This window comes from Camelus bactrianus, chromosome 2 (genome assembly GCF_048773025.1).
Source record: "Camelus bactrianus isolate YW-2024 breed Bactrian camel chromosome 2, ASM4877302v1, whole genome shotgun sequence".
NCBI classification, from domain to species: domain Eukaryota; kingdom Metazoa; phylum Chordata; class Mammalia; order Artiodactyla; family Camelidae; genus Camelus; species Camelus bactrianus.
Window position 1 is genome coordinate 32,134,379 of NC_133540.1, and position 14,419 is coordinate 32,148,797.

General features: G+C 35.2%; 1 protein-coding gene across 2 annotated transcripts in view; it reads left to right on the plus strand.

The window, feature by feature from the left end:
• TTC29 (tetratricopeptide repeat domain 29) overlaps nucleotides 1-14,419 on the plus strand; it is a 723,881-nt gene that overhangs the window by 631,961 nt on the left and 77,501 nt on the right. For both annotated transcript variants that reach the window (XM_074377718.1, XM_010954673.3), the window contains one exon: nucleotides 9,389-9,512. In XM_074377718.1, the coding sequence (XP_074233819.1) occupies nucleotides 9,389-9,512 (124 nt within the window). The remainder of the gene's footprint in view (nucleotides 1-9,388; nucleotides 9,513-14,419) is intronic.

Here is a 14,419-nt window from a genome sequence, read left to right on the forward strand (position 1 = left end):
TTTTGCTTCAAGGGCTTAGTTTTCTTTGATGCACACATGCACACGCACACACACACAAACACATGTATATCCGTTTCATAGTTCTAAACTGTGCTCAGATAAGCAATGACATGCAAACAATGGAACACAGCCAAAACAGAGGAAATTATGGTGGTGGTGACTGAGAAATAAATCAGGCTGCGAATGAAGCTTAGCTTTACCTCTAAATCTCTGTCTCCTACCCTGTGCAATCCCACAAGTTTCGCTAATGGGAGCCCTATCTCTATAAACATATTTTATCTCTTTAAAGGAAATGGAAGAGGATAGCCATGTCTAGGCTAAGTGTGTGTCTAAGGCCATCAGCTGAGCATTCATGAAAGGTGAATAAGCTGTAAGGCTGGAGGCTTCTAAAATGGTTATAAGAATTTATACTAAGCCTTCAGTTGAAAAACATACCACATTTGCTCAAGACTCGGGACTTGGTAATACAGTTGCCCACTTGGTAATTGTAGGCCCAGTCTTAGTATTAGGGTTATTGATGAAGATTTTAATAGTGAGCTGGGGTATTTTTTGCTATTGGTCTGCATAATATTGATTGCAGAAGGGTTTAAGTAGCATAACAGAAAATAAGCATTTACAGTGTCTTCCCCGCCCCCACACTTGGAATACTAGTGGGGAAAAAAAAGAGTTGATATTCTAAAATGTTAACAATTGCCTGTGACAAAGCTATAAAAACCAGAATTATGGTTCATAAAACAGAGAGTGAGTTGAGAAATTACCAAGTAAATATTGTTATTGCATAGATAAACAATTTGAGTAAATACAGAGGAGGAAAAATCCTCAATATTCTTCATGGCATTTTTTAGCTCATTTACTGAAATGCTACAACTCTCCAAATAAGCAGGATGACTTTTAAAAAGAATCTAGGGGGGAAAAATCACAAAAATGAGAGTTGTGCAAGACAGACTGGTCAGAACTAACCCATCTGTGGGTTTGTTCCTTACCAACTGTAAATTTTCTCACAAACTTGGGTTAAATTATTTCCTAGAAAACTTTCCACGGTGGAGATCTTGAAATCAATCAGGACAAAGTTTCCACTGTGAAAATTACCTTTCTGTTATAGCTGAAAATTAATTTCTTCTTGCTTGAGAGAAATGACATGCCCTAGTAATTTTCATATATTCTTTAAAATGGAACATCCAGGGTTGATGCGAAATTTCCTAAAAACGACCCCCCCAAAATACATCAAAACATTTCTATTAATTCATGAAATTAAGAATAGCTTTTTACATTTTCTCCTGTCACTGATTCCATTTGCCTTATTACTTTCATCTGTGGCCCACAAACTTGGTGGCACAATCAACAAACCCCTTAGTGGCTGTTTCATCTTTGCTCTATTTGATTTCTTCTCTCTGAGTAAATGATTAAGTTTTCATGCATTGATTCAACCAAAATCTATGTTCACTCAACCACATCCTTTATTGATTACTTCTACTGCAAACAGTAGGCCAAGTGTGATATACATAATTGGACAGTTGTCAGGGGATGTGGGTGTTAACAGTCCTGTTTTCCCAGTTGGAAACTGGAATCACCTTGATACACAAATATTCTGCGCTGTTTCATTCTCATTCTTTGGACCGAGGAGTCCTGTTCCTCAGAATATATGTTTTTAACTCTCTAAGGTCTGGTTGAATGAATTTAATGATTATACCATATAATATGCTGTTCAAGTTGCACCTGTGCACTGCATATAGAAAACCGGAATTAATATTTGTGTAACATTTTAACCTTGTCCTTTAACTTACACAAATAATCTGTAGCTTTTCTGTAAGACAATATTTGATTCTTTCCCTTCCAAAGAAAGACTGGTTTCTAAATCTATTGCTAACTTTTAAAGTTGGAAAGCCTTTCAGCAGCATAAACTGTTTCTATTTCAGATGCTTTATTAACAGCTTTGCTGACTATAGCACCGCACATTCATTGAGTGGAGCATATAATTTATAAAAGAAAGCCTTTTTCTCTAGCACGAATGTTAGAGCAAGTTCCAGATAATTTTGGATGTTTTAGAGATCTGTTGCTCCTCTGGGAGAAAAACAACTCAACTCACACAGCAATAGTTTTATTTATACTATTTTGTGTTTCTTGTTCACTGAACTTGCTTTTTTGTTTGTGTATGTTGTGATTTAACAATCCTCAGCTAGACAAACCTAATCCAAAATGTGCTTCCATCAAAAATATATCCGCTTTTAGAAACATGAACATAAGTATGCTCCAGTGAATTCATTTTAGCTAAATAAAAATGATCATTTTTCCCTAAGGTTTTAAAATAATATGAAAGAAGTCTCTACTTTTTTTCTTATTTCATCAATTTTTCTTTAAACTTGCAGTCCAAGAAAGATCTTCGAGTTAACACCAATTTGAGAAAACATTTCTAGTCCTAGAAATCTCCAACTTTGCTTAAAATTCTAAATAGTATACTATTTTATTTACTAATATTTTTATACCCTCGAGTTCTCTTAATACCATTTTAGTTGTTCCACAAAACAAATATTTAAAGTAATGAGTGCACCTCTCATGGTATTTTACTCCGTATCTGCACTTGAAATATTCCTCAAACAATTCATAGTATTTCTGGAGAATTTAACGATGTTTAAGTGTAGAAGATTATTCATAATTTTGTTATGAGAAAGTGAGGACAGAATCATAAAAGGCAACACTCACACCTTTGGGAATGTAAAATTCCATTCAATATGTAATAACATATACTAATTCTGGTATGTAGAGCATTCTTTTATCAATAAGAAAGGACAAAAGAACGCATTGATAGTACCTGATATTCAAGTAAACAAAAAGTTCTATGGCTCTGCCCCTCTAGAAAATAGACACCAGGGCTTTGTGTTTGTCTTGCACAGTATGCATTCAAATTATGATGTTTAATTCATTACATAATGGAAGATTTTTCAAAAAGTAACACTTAGCTGAATTTTTCTTCTTGACTAGTGGGAGACAAGTAGAGAGCTGTGGGTGTGATTTCTTTTTATTTCTCTGAGAGGTAATAATAATACCAGCCATCATTTATTGAATCACTACTATGTGCCAGACTATACATATATGCAGTTTTTCATCTCATGAGAACTTACGGCCATTTCAAAAATGAGAAAAGGTGCAGATGTGATTAGTATTATTCATCTAAGAGGCAAAGCTGGGATTCAAGCCTAGATCTTTCTAATATCCACCATAGCACACATGGTTTAAGCAAAAAGATTTTAAAGCAATCTAATTTATTTTTACAAACATGCCACAACATATCTATGAAAGTCAATGTTGTTCTCATCAAATCTTGGGAGGTTATTCAAGTTTACACCTCTAATCCTGCCACTACCTCCTTTAAAAACTTCTTTGAAATACTTTCTGAGCTTATGGCATATTCTTTTATATAGCCCCTAGAGCAGCACATCATTGTTTGAGAGATGGGTTTCGTCTTTGGGAACAGCCAGAAGGATCTACAGCCATGTTTAGAAAACATAAAAAAGAATCTCTGTGGGTAATCCTATTTTGGGGCAAAATTCATTAAATTACTTGGGAATGCTTTATACCACAACACTATGAAGGAGTTTCCTAAAGAGTAATTTAAAAATGCCATCAGTCTCATCATCAGATGACTTCACTTGGAGGGAACTATCTTCCTTTGCATACTAATTATGTCCAGACAATTGGAAATACGGATGTGAAGTACAGGGTGAAAATAACAGCTGGAAATACAGATGCGCTGGGCATGTGTACATAGGAGTTAGGACACACCATAGCAGTCTACGAAGTTGCCCATAACAAGCATTTAATGGAGGGGAGAGGAAGGCCTTGGACAGAACTCTGGAAGCAGCCAGCTTTGGGTGGGCAGAGACCTCAATGTCAGTAAAGTACTGGGGAAATGAGAGATATAGGAAAAATGAGAGAATGGAGATTGGCTGAGCGTGCTAGACGCTAAAGAGGGAGAAACTTTTGGAGAAAGTTGGATGGTTAACAGCAGCGACCCCCAGTCTGTGCTGAAGACCTGGATTAGGGGGGAGGAGGAGGAAACATGAGAATAGAGCATATAGCCTGTGACTATAAGCACACAGAACGTTTTATGCAGCTTATAGTTCAAAGATGTCTCCCCTCAACGCATATTACCATTTTTCAGATTTGTGTAGATGCTTTGAGATCACCATCGTATTCCCTAGATTTGGCTCCATATCCTTTTGACTGGCTTTTAAGACTAAATTTACCTGATAATTAGCAATATTGAGTATTTTTTTTTCATGTACCTGTTGGCTATTTGTATGTGTTATCAGTGCTTAACACAGTTCATCCCACATACAAATGCATAGATTTATCTCTCCAAATTGAAAGTGAAACTGTTGAAGGGCAGGAACCATATTCCCCTGTCTCTAGAACATTCTAGGGCATTTGATAGTCTCTCAAAAGATGTTCCTGAAATAAAAAAATATTCTTGATATTACTGAAATATTCAGGACACAGTTTATAGCCATGGACTCTAAACATCCAATGACATTCTCATGACTTACCTGGAAACTTACCTCTTTTTCTTTTTTTTTTTTTTTGAAGCTTAATTTTTATGTGTGCTGCATAAATGTTTCCCATCTCAAATTTTCAACCATTTCTTTATTCAAAAATATATGAAAGCCTTATATACACCAAGCACTCTGCTAGAAACTGTATTTCTTTCTAAGCATTTTGTCCCTTGTCTAGGTGACTTTAGTGATACCTGAGATTTCACTGCTAAGGGACACTTGCAAGAACAAACTACCTCTCACATTTTATAAATTTTTTAAAGGTTTTATTTTTTTTTAGATAACAGCTTTATTGAAATATAATTCATATACCATACAATTCTCCCATCTTTTTTGACACTTAAAGACTAGTTTTATTAAATGCTTAGTACAGATCAAAGACCATGGAATAATGATCCTCAGAGCTGCTGTGTTTATTTCCATACAGATCATAGAAACACAGCATTTAGACACAATACTTCATTTTAGTCAGTGTTTCAAGGCAGCTAGACATTTTTTCCAAGTCGAGTATGAATCCTAATCTTATATAACTCCCCTTGGTTGTGAACATGATTTCCCAACTCATTCTAGTTGATTTTGTAAAACATCCAGACAAATTTTAATTTGGCTGATAGTGATGCTAACACAAACATTCCATTCATGGGGTTATTTTATGAATATTCTAAATGTACGAAAATGTTTTTGCATGAAGTTATTATTCCATTTACTGACCATTTCTGATGTGAAAAAATCTCAACTTCTTGCCACTAAAAATCAAATATTACCTTTTATATTACTTTTTCAAGAAGCGCTTTTCCAACTATTTATCGCATATGGTAATAATAGAGCTCATCAATTATTTATCGTAGACATTCATGGAAAAAATGATTCTGTGGTGAGTTCTGTTTGCTCAGAGATTTGGGTGCATGTTAAATTTTGCTATTTTAACTACAATCAGGGAAATAAGAACCACTTTGCAAAAAAATGTGTGAGGTTAGAACTGTTAATATTTTGATGTCCACCATACAACCAGAACAGTGAATATTTGATTGCTTTATGGCTACACACACATGACAAAAACACAAAAACAAAAAAAATTAGTTACATTGATTTTTGCATAAAATTAAATTAAAATGAGTCAATACAGATAGAGATTTATTAGTCCTATAAAGTAATTAGACCAGTTTCAAGTTGTTCAGTATCATTATGTTCCAGTCATATCATGTGCACACATTTATAAGTACAATGTGAATTTTAAACTTCCCAGAAAATTTGCATCATTCAGTAGCCAATGAACTAACCTAATCCATTACACTGAAGGAGTAGCTTTATTTCCGGATTTCACTGAATCTAAGATTCTTCCTATTGGAAGATACACCTTAACATACCCAAGAAAGAAAAATATTCTAACTAAATTGACATTACTTTTCTTATTGGTTAGAATTTTGATTTTATACTTAATAAAAGCTACTTTAGACTCATTTATACATAGGTATTTTTATAATTACTCTTGAGAATTCATGTAAAAAGAAAATATAAGCAAAGTAAATTTATTACACTCCTCAAACATCTTTGCATTCAAAGCCCAATTCTTCTGAATCGCTTTTAAACTCGGAATTGTCACTATCTTTTTTTTCTCATACCTGTCATCTTTTGTGAAATCAAGAACACGGATGCTATATAGCCTTTCTTAAAATAAGTGCTCCAGTATCACCTCCAGGATTTCTGCCAAGTCATGGACATTCAATCTCCAGTTTTTAAGGTGGCACTTTCTTGTCTTCCAGAAAATTTCAGGGAAAGACTTTTAGAAAACAGCGAGTCCCCATATTCCTTTCTGAAATTATCTTTAAGTAGTTGTGACAGAAAGATCAAAGCATTGCAATCGTAGGTCATCTCCAGGAACACAGATGAGTTCAGCAACAACTGTGACTTGACTGCTCCCTGTCTGAGATTATAAAATGCCACCTGTTGTGATGGATCGTGATTTCAGAAATGTTAAAATGTGGGAATGTGTGTATTTTAGAATAAGTGAAACATGGTATTAATGTTGCTAAATTTTTCTTTAGTTGCAATAACATAAAGATTTGTAGCAAAGCTTCTCTATATGTCATATTTGTCACCATCCTATCTGGAGGTCCTCTGAGTATATCCTTGCTGTATAAACAAAGAGAAATGCCCATGCAAGAATCAACTCAATTGCAAAACAGTGTCTGCATCTCAGAATTTCATCTTGTGTTTTACTAAGGGACAGGTGCTCACTGAAAACTATTAACCTATGAAAGCAAAGAGGTAGTTGTAGGGATTCAGAGACATTCAACAGTAAGAGTGCCTCCTTTACTTTACTCCATTAAAGAACACCTTATAGGTTTTTCTGTTATTTTAAAACCTCTAAATTCTGGATTTTATCACTTTAATACAAAATGTTAACAGTTCTGACATGATTTAACAGTGGAATTGCATATAAACTTAGATTCACCTTTCTGTTTTAAGGATTGATCAAAAAATAAAAAATAAAAAAGCCAGACATTCAACAAATACTGAATTTTCTTTAGCATACTTAATTTGGACCCATTATTTTGGAATCCTGTCTTGCCTGGCTCATAATGTTTTAATTCTTTATGGCTCTGAATCAGGAGTCTGAATCAGCAGTCAAATGTTCCTGGAGGTGGACTTTGTCTTCAGCTGCCTGAGCTGAGTCAGTCAGAGCATTTTTTACCTTGGATGTAGCTGTTTACAAAAATTTCTGTCTCTTTGGTTGCTCAAAGATTTTTTTCACCTTGGTTGCTAATCTCATTTGCCCCTATGAAAGCGTACCTCTCTCAGTAGACCCTCAAGTGTTCTTCACATAGGACATCACTACAATTGGCTCCTAAAAGAAAAGAGCTGATCTCTTTAGACAGCCTTTCAAAGAATTAGCTCCTTGAGAGAGATTTTTAGACTTTTTCCACTTCTCTCTTCCCTGACCATTTAGCTCTTAATCCTATGAAACTATGATTTGTGTATCCTTGGAGTAGCATTCAGATCATGAGAAACTAATGCATACTGGGGACTCAGATTTGTAAAATGAGAGCTGAATTCAAATAATAGAAGTACCTGAATATAATTCATTGAAATTTTAAAAATAATGTGCCCCTCTATTCTTTTTCTGATGATATTAATTAATTAATTTAATATTCCAGATAGAAGTACATTATTTTTTTCTTCCAGTTTCTTTTTTTTTTTATTGAAGTATAGTCAGTTTACAATGTTGTGTCAATTTCTGGTTCACAACATAATGATTCAGTCATGCATATACGTACATATATTCCTTTTCATTATAGGTTACTGTAAGATATTGAATTTAGTTCCCTGTGCTATACAGTAGAAACTTGTTGTTTGTCCATTTTATGTACAGTAGTTAGTATCTGCAATTCCCAAACTCCCAATTTATTCCTCCATCCCTCTACTTCCCCCCGAACCTTGTTTGTTTTCTTGAGGTATAGTTGACATATAGCACTGTATAAATTTAAGGTATACCCCATATTGATTTGACCATTATATTCTTTACGAAAGAAAAAAATAGTCAAATTTGTCTTAGTCAGTTTTGGTCATTTGAGTTACTCTAACAGTCACCAAAATCCTAGTGGCATAAAACAGTAAAATCTTATTTCTTGTTTTTATAAATTCTTGCTGTTTGCCAGATGCTTGTGCCAGGAGCCGAGACTCTGACTCTCTCTCCTGCCTTGAATTCTAGTTAGATTTCAGAATCCTCTGTTTTTATCATATCTGTTCTAATATTTCCTGCAGGTATTTTATGAATCACATAGGCCTCCCCTCAAGGAACTGGTTTCATTTGCAAAGGAATGTGGAAATTTTCAACCTTTTTAGAGTTTTTTTTTTAAATAACTTTACTGAGTTATAATTCATATATCATACATTTACCCCTTTAACATCTACATTTCAGTAGTTCTTAGTATATTCATAGAGTTTTACAACCATCACTACTGTTTTTGTTTTTGTTTAGGGGGGAAGTATTAAATTTATTTATTTTATTTATTTCTTGGTGGAGGTACTGGGTATTGAACCCAGGACCTTGTGCATGCCAAGCAGGCACTCTACCACTGAGCTATCCCTTACCACAGCCACTGTTTAATTTCAGATCATTTTCTTCACCTCAGAAAGAAACCCCTAACCGTTAGCAGCCACTCCCAATTGCCTCCCCTCTTCCCAGCCTCTGGTAGCCATTAAACTACCTTCTGTTTCTGTGGATTTGCCTGTTCTGGGCATTTCATGTAAATGGAACCATACAATATGTGTGTTTTTGTGTAACTGGCTTCTTTCACTTAGCATGTTTTCAAGGTTTATCCATGCTGTAGCATGTTTCACTACTTTATTCCTTTTTATGGCTCAATAATATTCCATTGTATGAATATAGCATATTTTACTTATCCATTCAATTGATAGACATTTGGGTGGTTCCCACTTCTTGGCCGTTATGTATAATGTTATGAGCATTTATGTACAAGTTTTTGTGTGAACATGTGTTTTTGTTTCTCTTGGGTATATGCACAGGAGTGGAATTCTTGGGTCATATGGTAACTATATACTATACTTTTTGAGGAACTGCCAAGTTATTTTTCCAAGCAGCTGCACCATTTTACAATCCTACCAACAATGCATGGGCATTTAAAAGTTTAAGTTCTAACTCACTGTATACTCCAACAAAGACAAGCCACTTATTTCTAAAATGTACACTTTACATTTCATTATCCTGATAACCATCTTGCAGTTTCTAAAGCAAAGACACACAAAAAAATCTTCTCTTTACTGTACATTAAATGGAATGATATTCCAATAGTTTCTTGTTTTATTTCTTCTAGCCAAGGACAGATGACGGAAGCAATTAAATACTTGAAAAAAGTTGTGAAAATTGCAAGAAACAATTTTCAAAGCCTAGATTTTGTGAGAGCAAGTACAATGCTTGGGGATATCTACAATGAAAAAGTGAGTAGTATGTGTTCCTTGCTCATAGGGAGAAATTTGCAAAACTTTAAAATTCTACTTTCATGTGCTCTTTACCTTCCCATAATAAGTTGTGTGGAATGGCCCCAGGAGTGCAGGACTTAGTCAATGCACAAGGCAGTGACTGGGAAGAGAGATGCCTCTTACTTCCTCCTCTTCCGGGACCTGGTCGCCATCTTGGTCCAGTCACTGCAGGCTGCTAACGCTGATTCGTATCTTCACAGCCAGTGCAGAGTCTAAGTGATTTTGGATTTGAAAAGCAATTAAAATATGTCAATTCAAAGGAACTTCATTATAACAATTGGCTCTTACTGCTGACACTAACATTCACCTCCCTTGCTCCAAATTCTTGCTTTTTTTAATCCAGCTGTGATGCCCCTGCTTGGTCCCTCAGGAGAAGAAAGGACAGTCCCAAGAGTAATTCTGAAGGAAATAAGGAATTCTAGCAACAGATTGGTTATGTGAAAGAAGAGAGAAAAAAGTCTAAAATAAAAGTATCTCATTCAAGAGTCCATTGCTAGCGAAATGCATTGGTCAAGATGGACTTTTGGTTTATCTTCTCCTGACTTTATCTTTTATTACCTAGATTCTCCTTTCGAAACAGTATGAAAGAGGCTCGTTTCTCTATTACAATTGCTGTTTTGATCATGAATGAGATCTGTCATTTTTGAAGGTAGTGACATTCTCAAACTGTTCTGATACACCTTGTCTTAATCTTTCTGAGGCTCTGCATGTAGTGATTAAAAGCGCTAACTCTGAGACCAGACTGGCTTAAAAGCCCAGCTCTTTCACTTGTAAGATCTGTGACCTGGGACAAGCTACTTACCTTCTAGGTGTTTCAGTTTTCTCACCTTATAAGGTTGTTTTGTGTGTTGTCTTAATAAATGTAAGGCACTTAGAACAGTGCCTGGCAGAGGAAGTAAGCACCATCTTTATCAGTGGTAGAGCCACTATTATGCTTCACACCCTTAAGTGGTATCATTCCATTGACTTCCCTTTTCCCAGGCTCAGTGAGTTTAACTAACTCCCCCCCCCCCACCAGGTCTCCAAGCTTCCGGGTGGCTGTGATATTCAAATGCGTACTCTTAATCACTACAGTCTTTTCTTTGCCTTATCATTGATTTCGATGATTTCAGCCACTCCCATTGCCACTCCCAATTACCAGCCATATGCTGTTGCTCCCAGATTTGTGTCTCCAACCTTAATCTCTCCTCGGCACTGCAGACTTGTAAAGCCAACTGCCTACTTAGCATCTCTACATGGATGTCTTCTAATATACATCTCAAACTAAATGTGATTCCTCTCTCCCTTGACCTACTTCTCCCCAGTCTTCCGCATCTTAATGCATGGTACCATTATCCATCAACCCAACTGCTCACGCCAAAAATCTGAATATTCTTTGATTCTTCTTCCCCCACCTTCCACATCCAATCCGGAAGTAAACCCTGATCTTTATGCCCCCAAAACACATCTCAGATCCGCCCACTTCTATCTCTGCTACTATCACCACATCAGTTTATAACACAGTGTTTTCTCACCTGTACTGTTACAGTAAGCTCTGAACTCATTTCCTCATTTCTCCTCCATCAAATCCAGCCCCCACCCAGAGGCCCAAGTAATTATCTCAAAATATAAATAAAATCATATTGTTTCTCTGCTTAAAATACTTCCATTGCTTCCTATTCTTCTCAGAACATAAATATGCATCCTCACCTTGACTTGAAGCAGTCTGCATGAGATGCATTAACCACCCATCCCCAATCCCTGACTTTATAGCCTCCCTCGCTCCTCCTTATTGTCTCCACCACAGCCAAATGGACTTTCATGGAGTTCTTCAAACATGCTGAGCTTCTTTCTGCCTGAGAACATTCGCTTTAGCTGGAATGCTTTGCGTGGACTGCTCCCTAGTCTGAACTTCATATTGCTGGCTTCTTGTCATTCAGAACTCAGCTAAATGCCACATCTTTAGAGAAAGCTTCCTTGAGGCAACGCAATCAAAAGTAGCCACCAGGTCACTGTTTAACATTACTTCAGTTCTTCATGTAGCACTTACAGTTTTCTTACTGATATTTTTCTTCTTGTTATTGCTGAATGTGTCTAGAATAGAAAGAAGCTTAATGAGAACAGGGACCAGATCTGTCTTTTTTTTTTTTTTTCATTCCAATTCTTTGATGAGAACCTAGCACAGAGTTGGTGAACAAAAATAAGCGAATTCATTCAATCAATACATTTGTAACCAATTTTATACCACTTGAGAGTATTCTCTCACTTTTGAAATTCCAAACCTCTGGGTATTTTTTTTCCCCTAATATTTTGGCATTTGAAAACTTGACTAAATCTTTAAAAGTAAATCTAATGTTGCTGATACTTGTCAGTCTACCTTTTGAGGCTCTCTGCCAACTGCCCTCATCATACCTTTTCTGGCTTCATATTATCAGTGCAATGTATTCTAATTGTATTCTTAACCATAATTTCCAAGAAATAATACTACTATAAGACCACAGATATCATATGAAATAGTTTTGGGAAAATAGTTTTCTTTAATTATTATAGTGTTGTTACAACTAAAGTTAATACACCTTAAAAATATCCTCATTAGTTTACATTTTACTATATAATCATGGAAGATGGGCCACCCATCCCACCCTCTTGATGTGATGGGTTTTTAACTGAAAATATATTGTTAATGTAAAGGGTCAAATGAGGATACTTTAGGGAAAATAACTAGGTATAGATCCTTTATGAGTTTTTTTAATTGTCTAATAAGATCAGAGAATCACATAATTAAAACAATGGTAATTCCAATACTAAAATAGAAAGGAAAATGTGTGAGAAATGATCCTTCCTTAGTACTGGGGGAAATCCCCACTTATTCTGAGCTTGCTTATTGGACAGAGTGACATTTTAGACACTAAGAAGGATCTGGTAAGAATCAAAATAATGCGTGAAATTCTATGTTATAGTGTAATAATGCAAGTTTTGATTCAAGGTCTATGATGTCATAATATCCTGTCCTGAAATTGTCCACCACATGCTTATTAGTGATACTTACTACATTAAAGGCATCATCTCTTCCAATAAGATGCATTTGTGAAGTGCATAAATTCACTTATATATCCTTGAACTCTTATTTAAGATCGCCAGGATTAATTTCTGAAATCTTCTGAATTCTATAACAGAATAGGGATTAACTGATAACAGAAAAGGACTGTGGAATGTCAGACAGAACCTTTGAGAGGAGATTAAATTTAGATATTAAAAAAATTAGATATTAAATTCTTTATGAATGAAAAATCTGGAAATACAATGCACAGTAATGAAACCACACTCTAAAAAAGTACGTATAAAAATTCTTGCATCTGAAAAGAATTAATGTTATATTTCCTTAAGAGCATTTTAAACTAGAGAAATCTAGATCCATACCAGTTTCATGGTAGGTATATATGTGTCTAAAGATTGAACAATAGGCACAATTTGTGGAAGAATAATTACCTAACTATAATGCTTCTATTTTAGGGGAAAAAAGCATTTGTTAAATAAGATCTAATAAAAATTTTAGGCATATGAATACTTCTACTAGCAGCAAGCTAGCTCCTTGACCATAAATTCTGTTCACTGCTGAATCCCTGCTACCTGGCGTGGGCCTGGTACACAGGAGTTGCTCAGTGAACGAATGGATGAGTGAATGAGTTTGTTCCAACATAATAATATATAAAAATAATTCTGGAAATTCAAATATATGACCATTTATTTATGGCCCCTAATTTTCCCAGTTGGGGCTCTCACCTAAAACAATAAATAGCCTAAAGCTCAAAATTACAACTAAAATAATAAAATTAGATATTTGTACTTTGTTTTTAAAAATAGAAACATTTGGCCTAGTTATATATTTTCATCTATTTTTGTCCTATACCTTTGATGTCTAGCAGGACCATCTATAATTTTAACTAGTTTTATTGTCATCTTTAATATTTATATTGTTTCTCTGTCATATAACTTATTTAATTGACATACAGAACTTTGATAGTTTTAATTTTTTCTAATTAAGTAATCTTACCCTCATATACACTCTATGTTTCATACTTTGAAATAAGAGGAAGAATTGTTTGCCTCAACAAACAAAAATTACTATTGATGTAATATGGAGGGACTCTGTTTAAATCAGCAAATTTAACTGGAATGAACCACTTGAATAAACGGTTCACCCAAGCTGTCCTTGTGAGCGTACAACTGTTAGGTTTGCTGCTCAGGTGACGTAACTGTCACAGATGCCCTACTTTCCCCCCTCCTCACCTTGCCAGCAATCTCCCTATTCAGTCAGTTTTTCTGCTCTTTGGATTCCATGACTGTACAGAGGTGCTTAGGTGTTGAGTATGCATTTTATCCGTACTGGTGTATGATATGAAGCTGTTTCTATGGAGCTTTTTATTTCGAGTTCCTTCATAAAATGTCATAAGAAAAATGACTCAGAAGCTCATAGTAAAACATTTCTTTTCACAAGAGTGTGCGTGCATGTTTTTGTGTGTATGAGAGAGAGAAAAGGAGGTAGAGGGAGGGGAGATGAAGGACCCTCAGGGTTATAAATCAGTGAAGAAAGGAAATTTTTGTTCCCCAGAGTCTTTAAAAGTGTAGCTTAATACTAAAAATAATATCCGTCTTTGAGGAAGAGTTTTTAAGGAGAAATTTTAGAAGACTTGGGGGGTTGCAGAAAGTAGTCTCTTCTCTGAGGCTCTATTTCATTATTTGTAAAATAAGAAAAATATTTCTTGATCGGGTGACTTATGAAAGCTAATGACATAATACATATGAAGTACTTAACACTGGCCTTGACACTTCGTAAGAGTTAGGTAACTGTTAGTTATTTGTACCTTTTAGAAGGAGAGATGTGG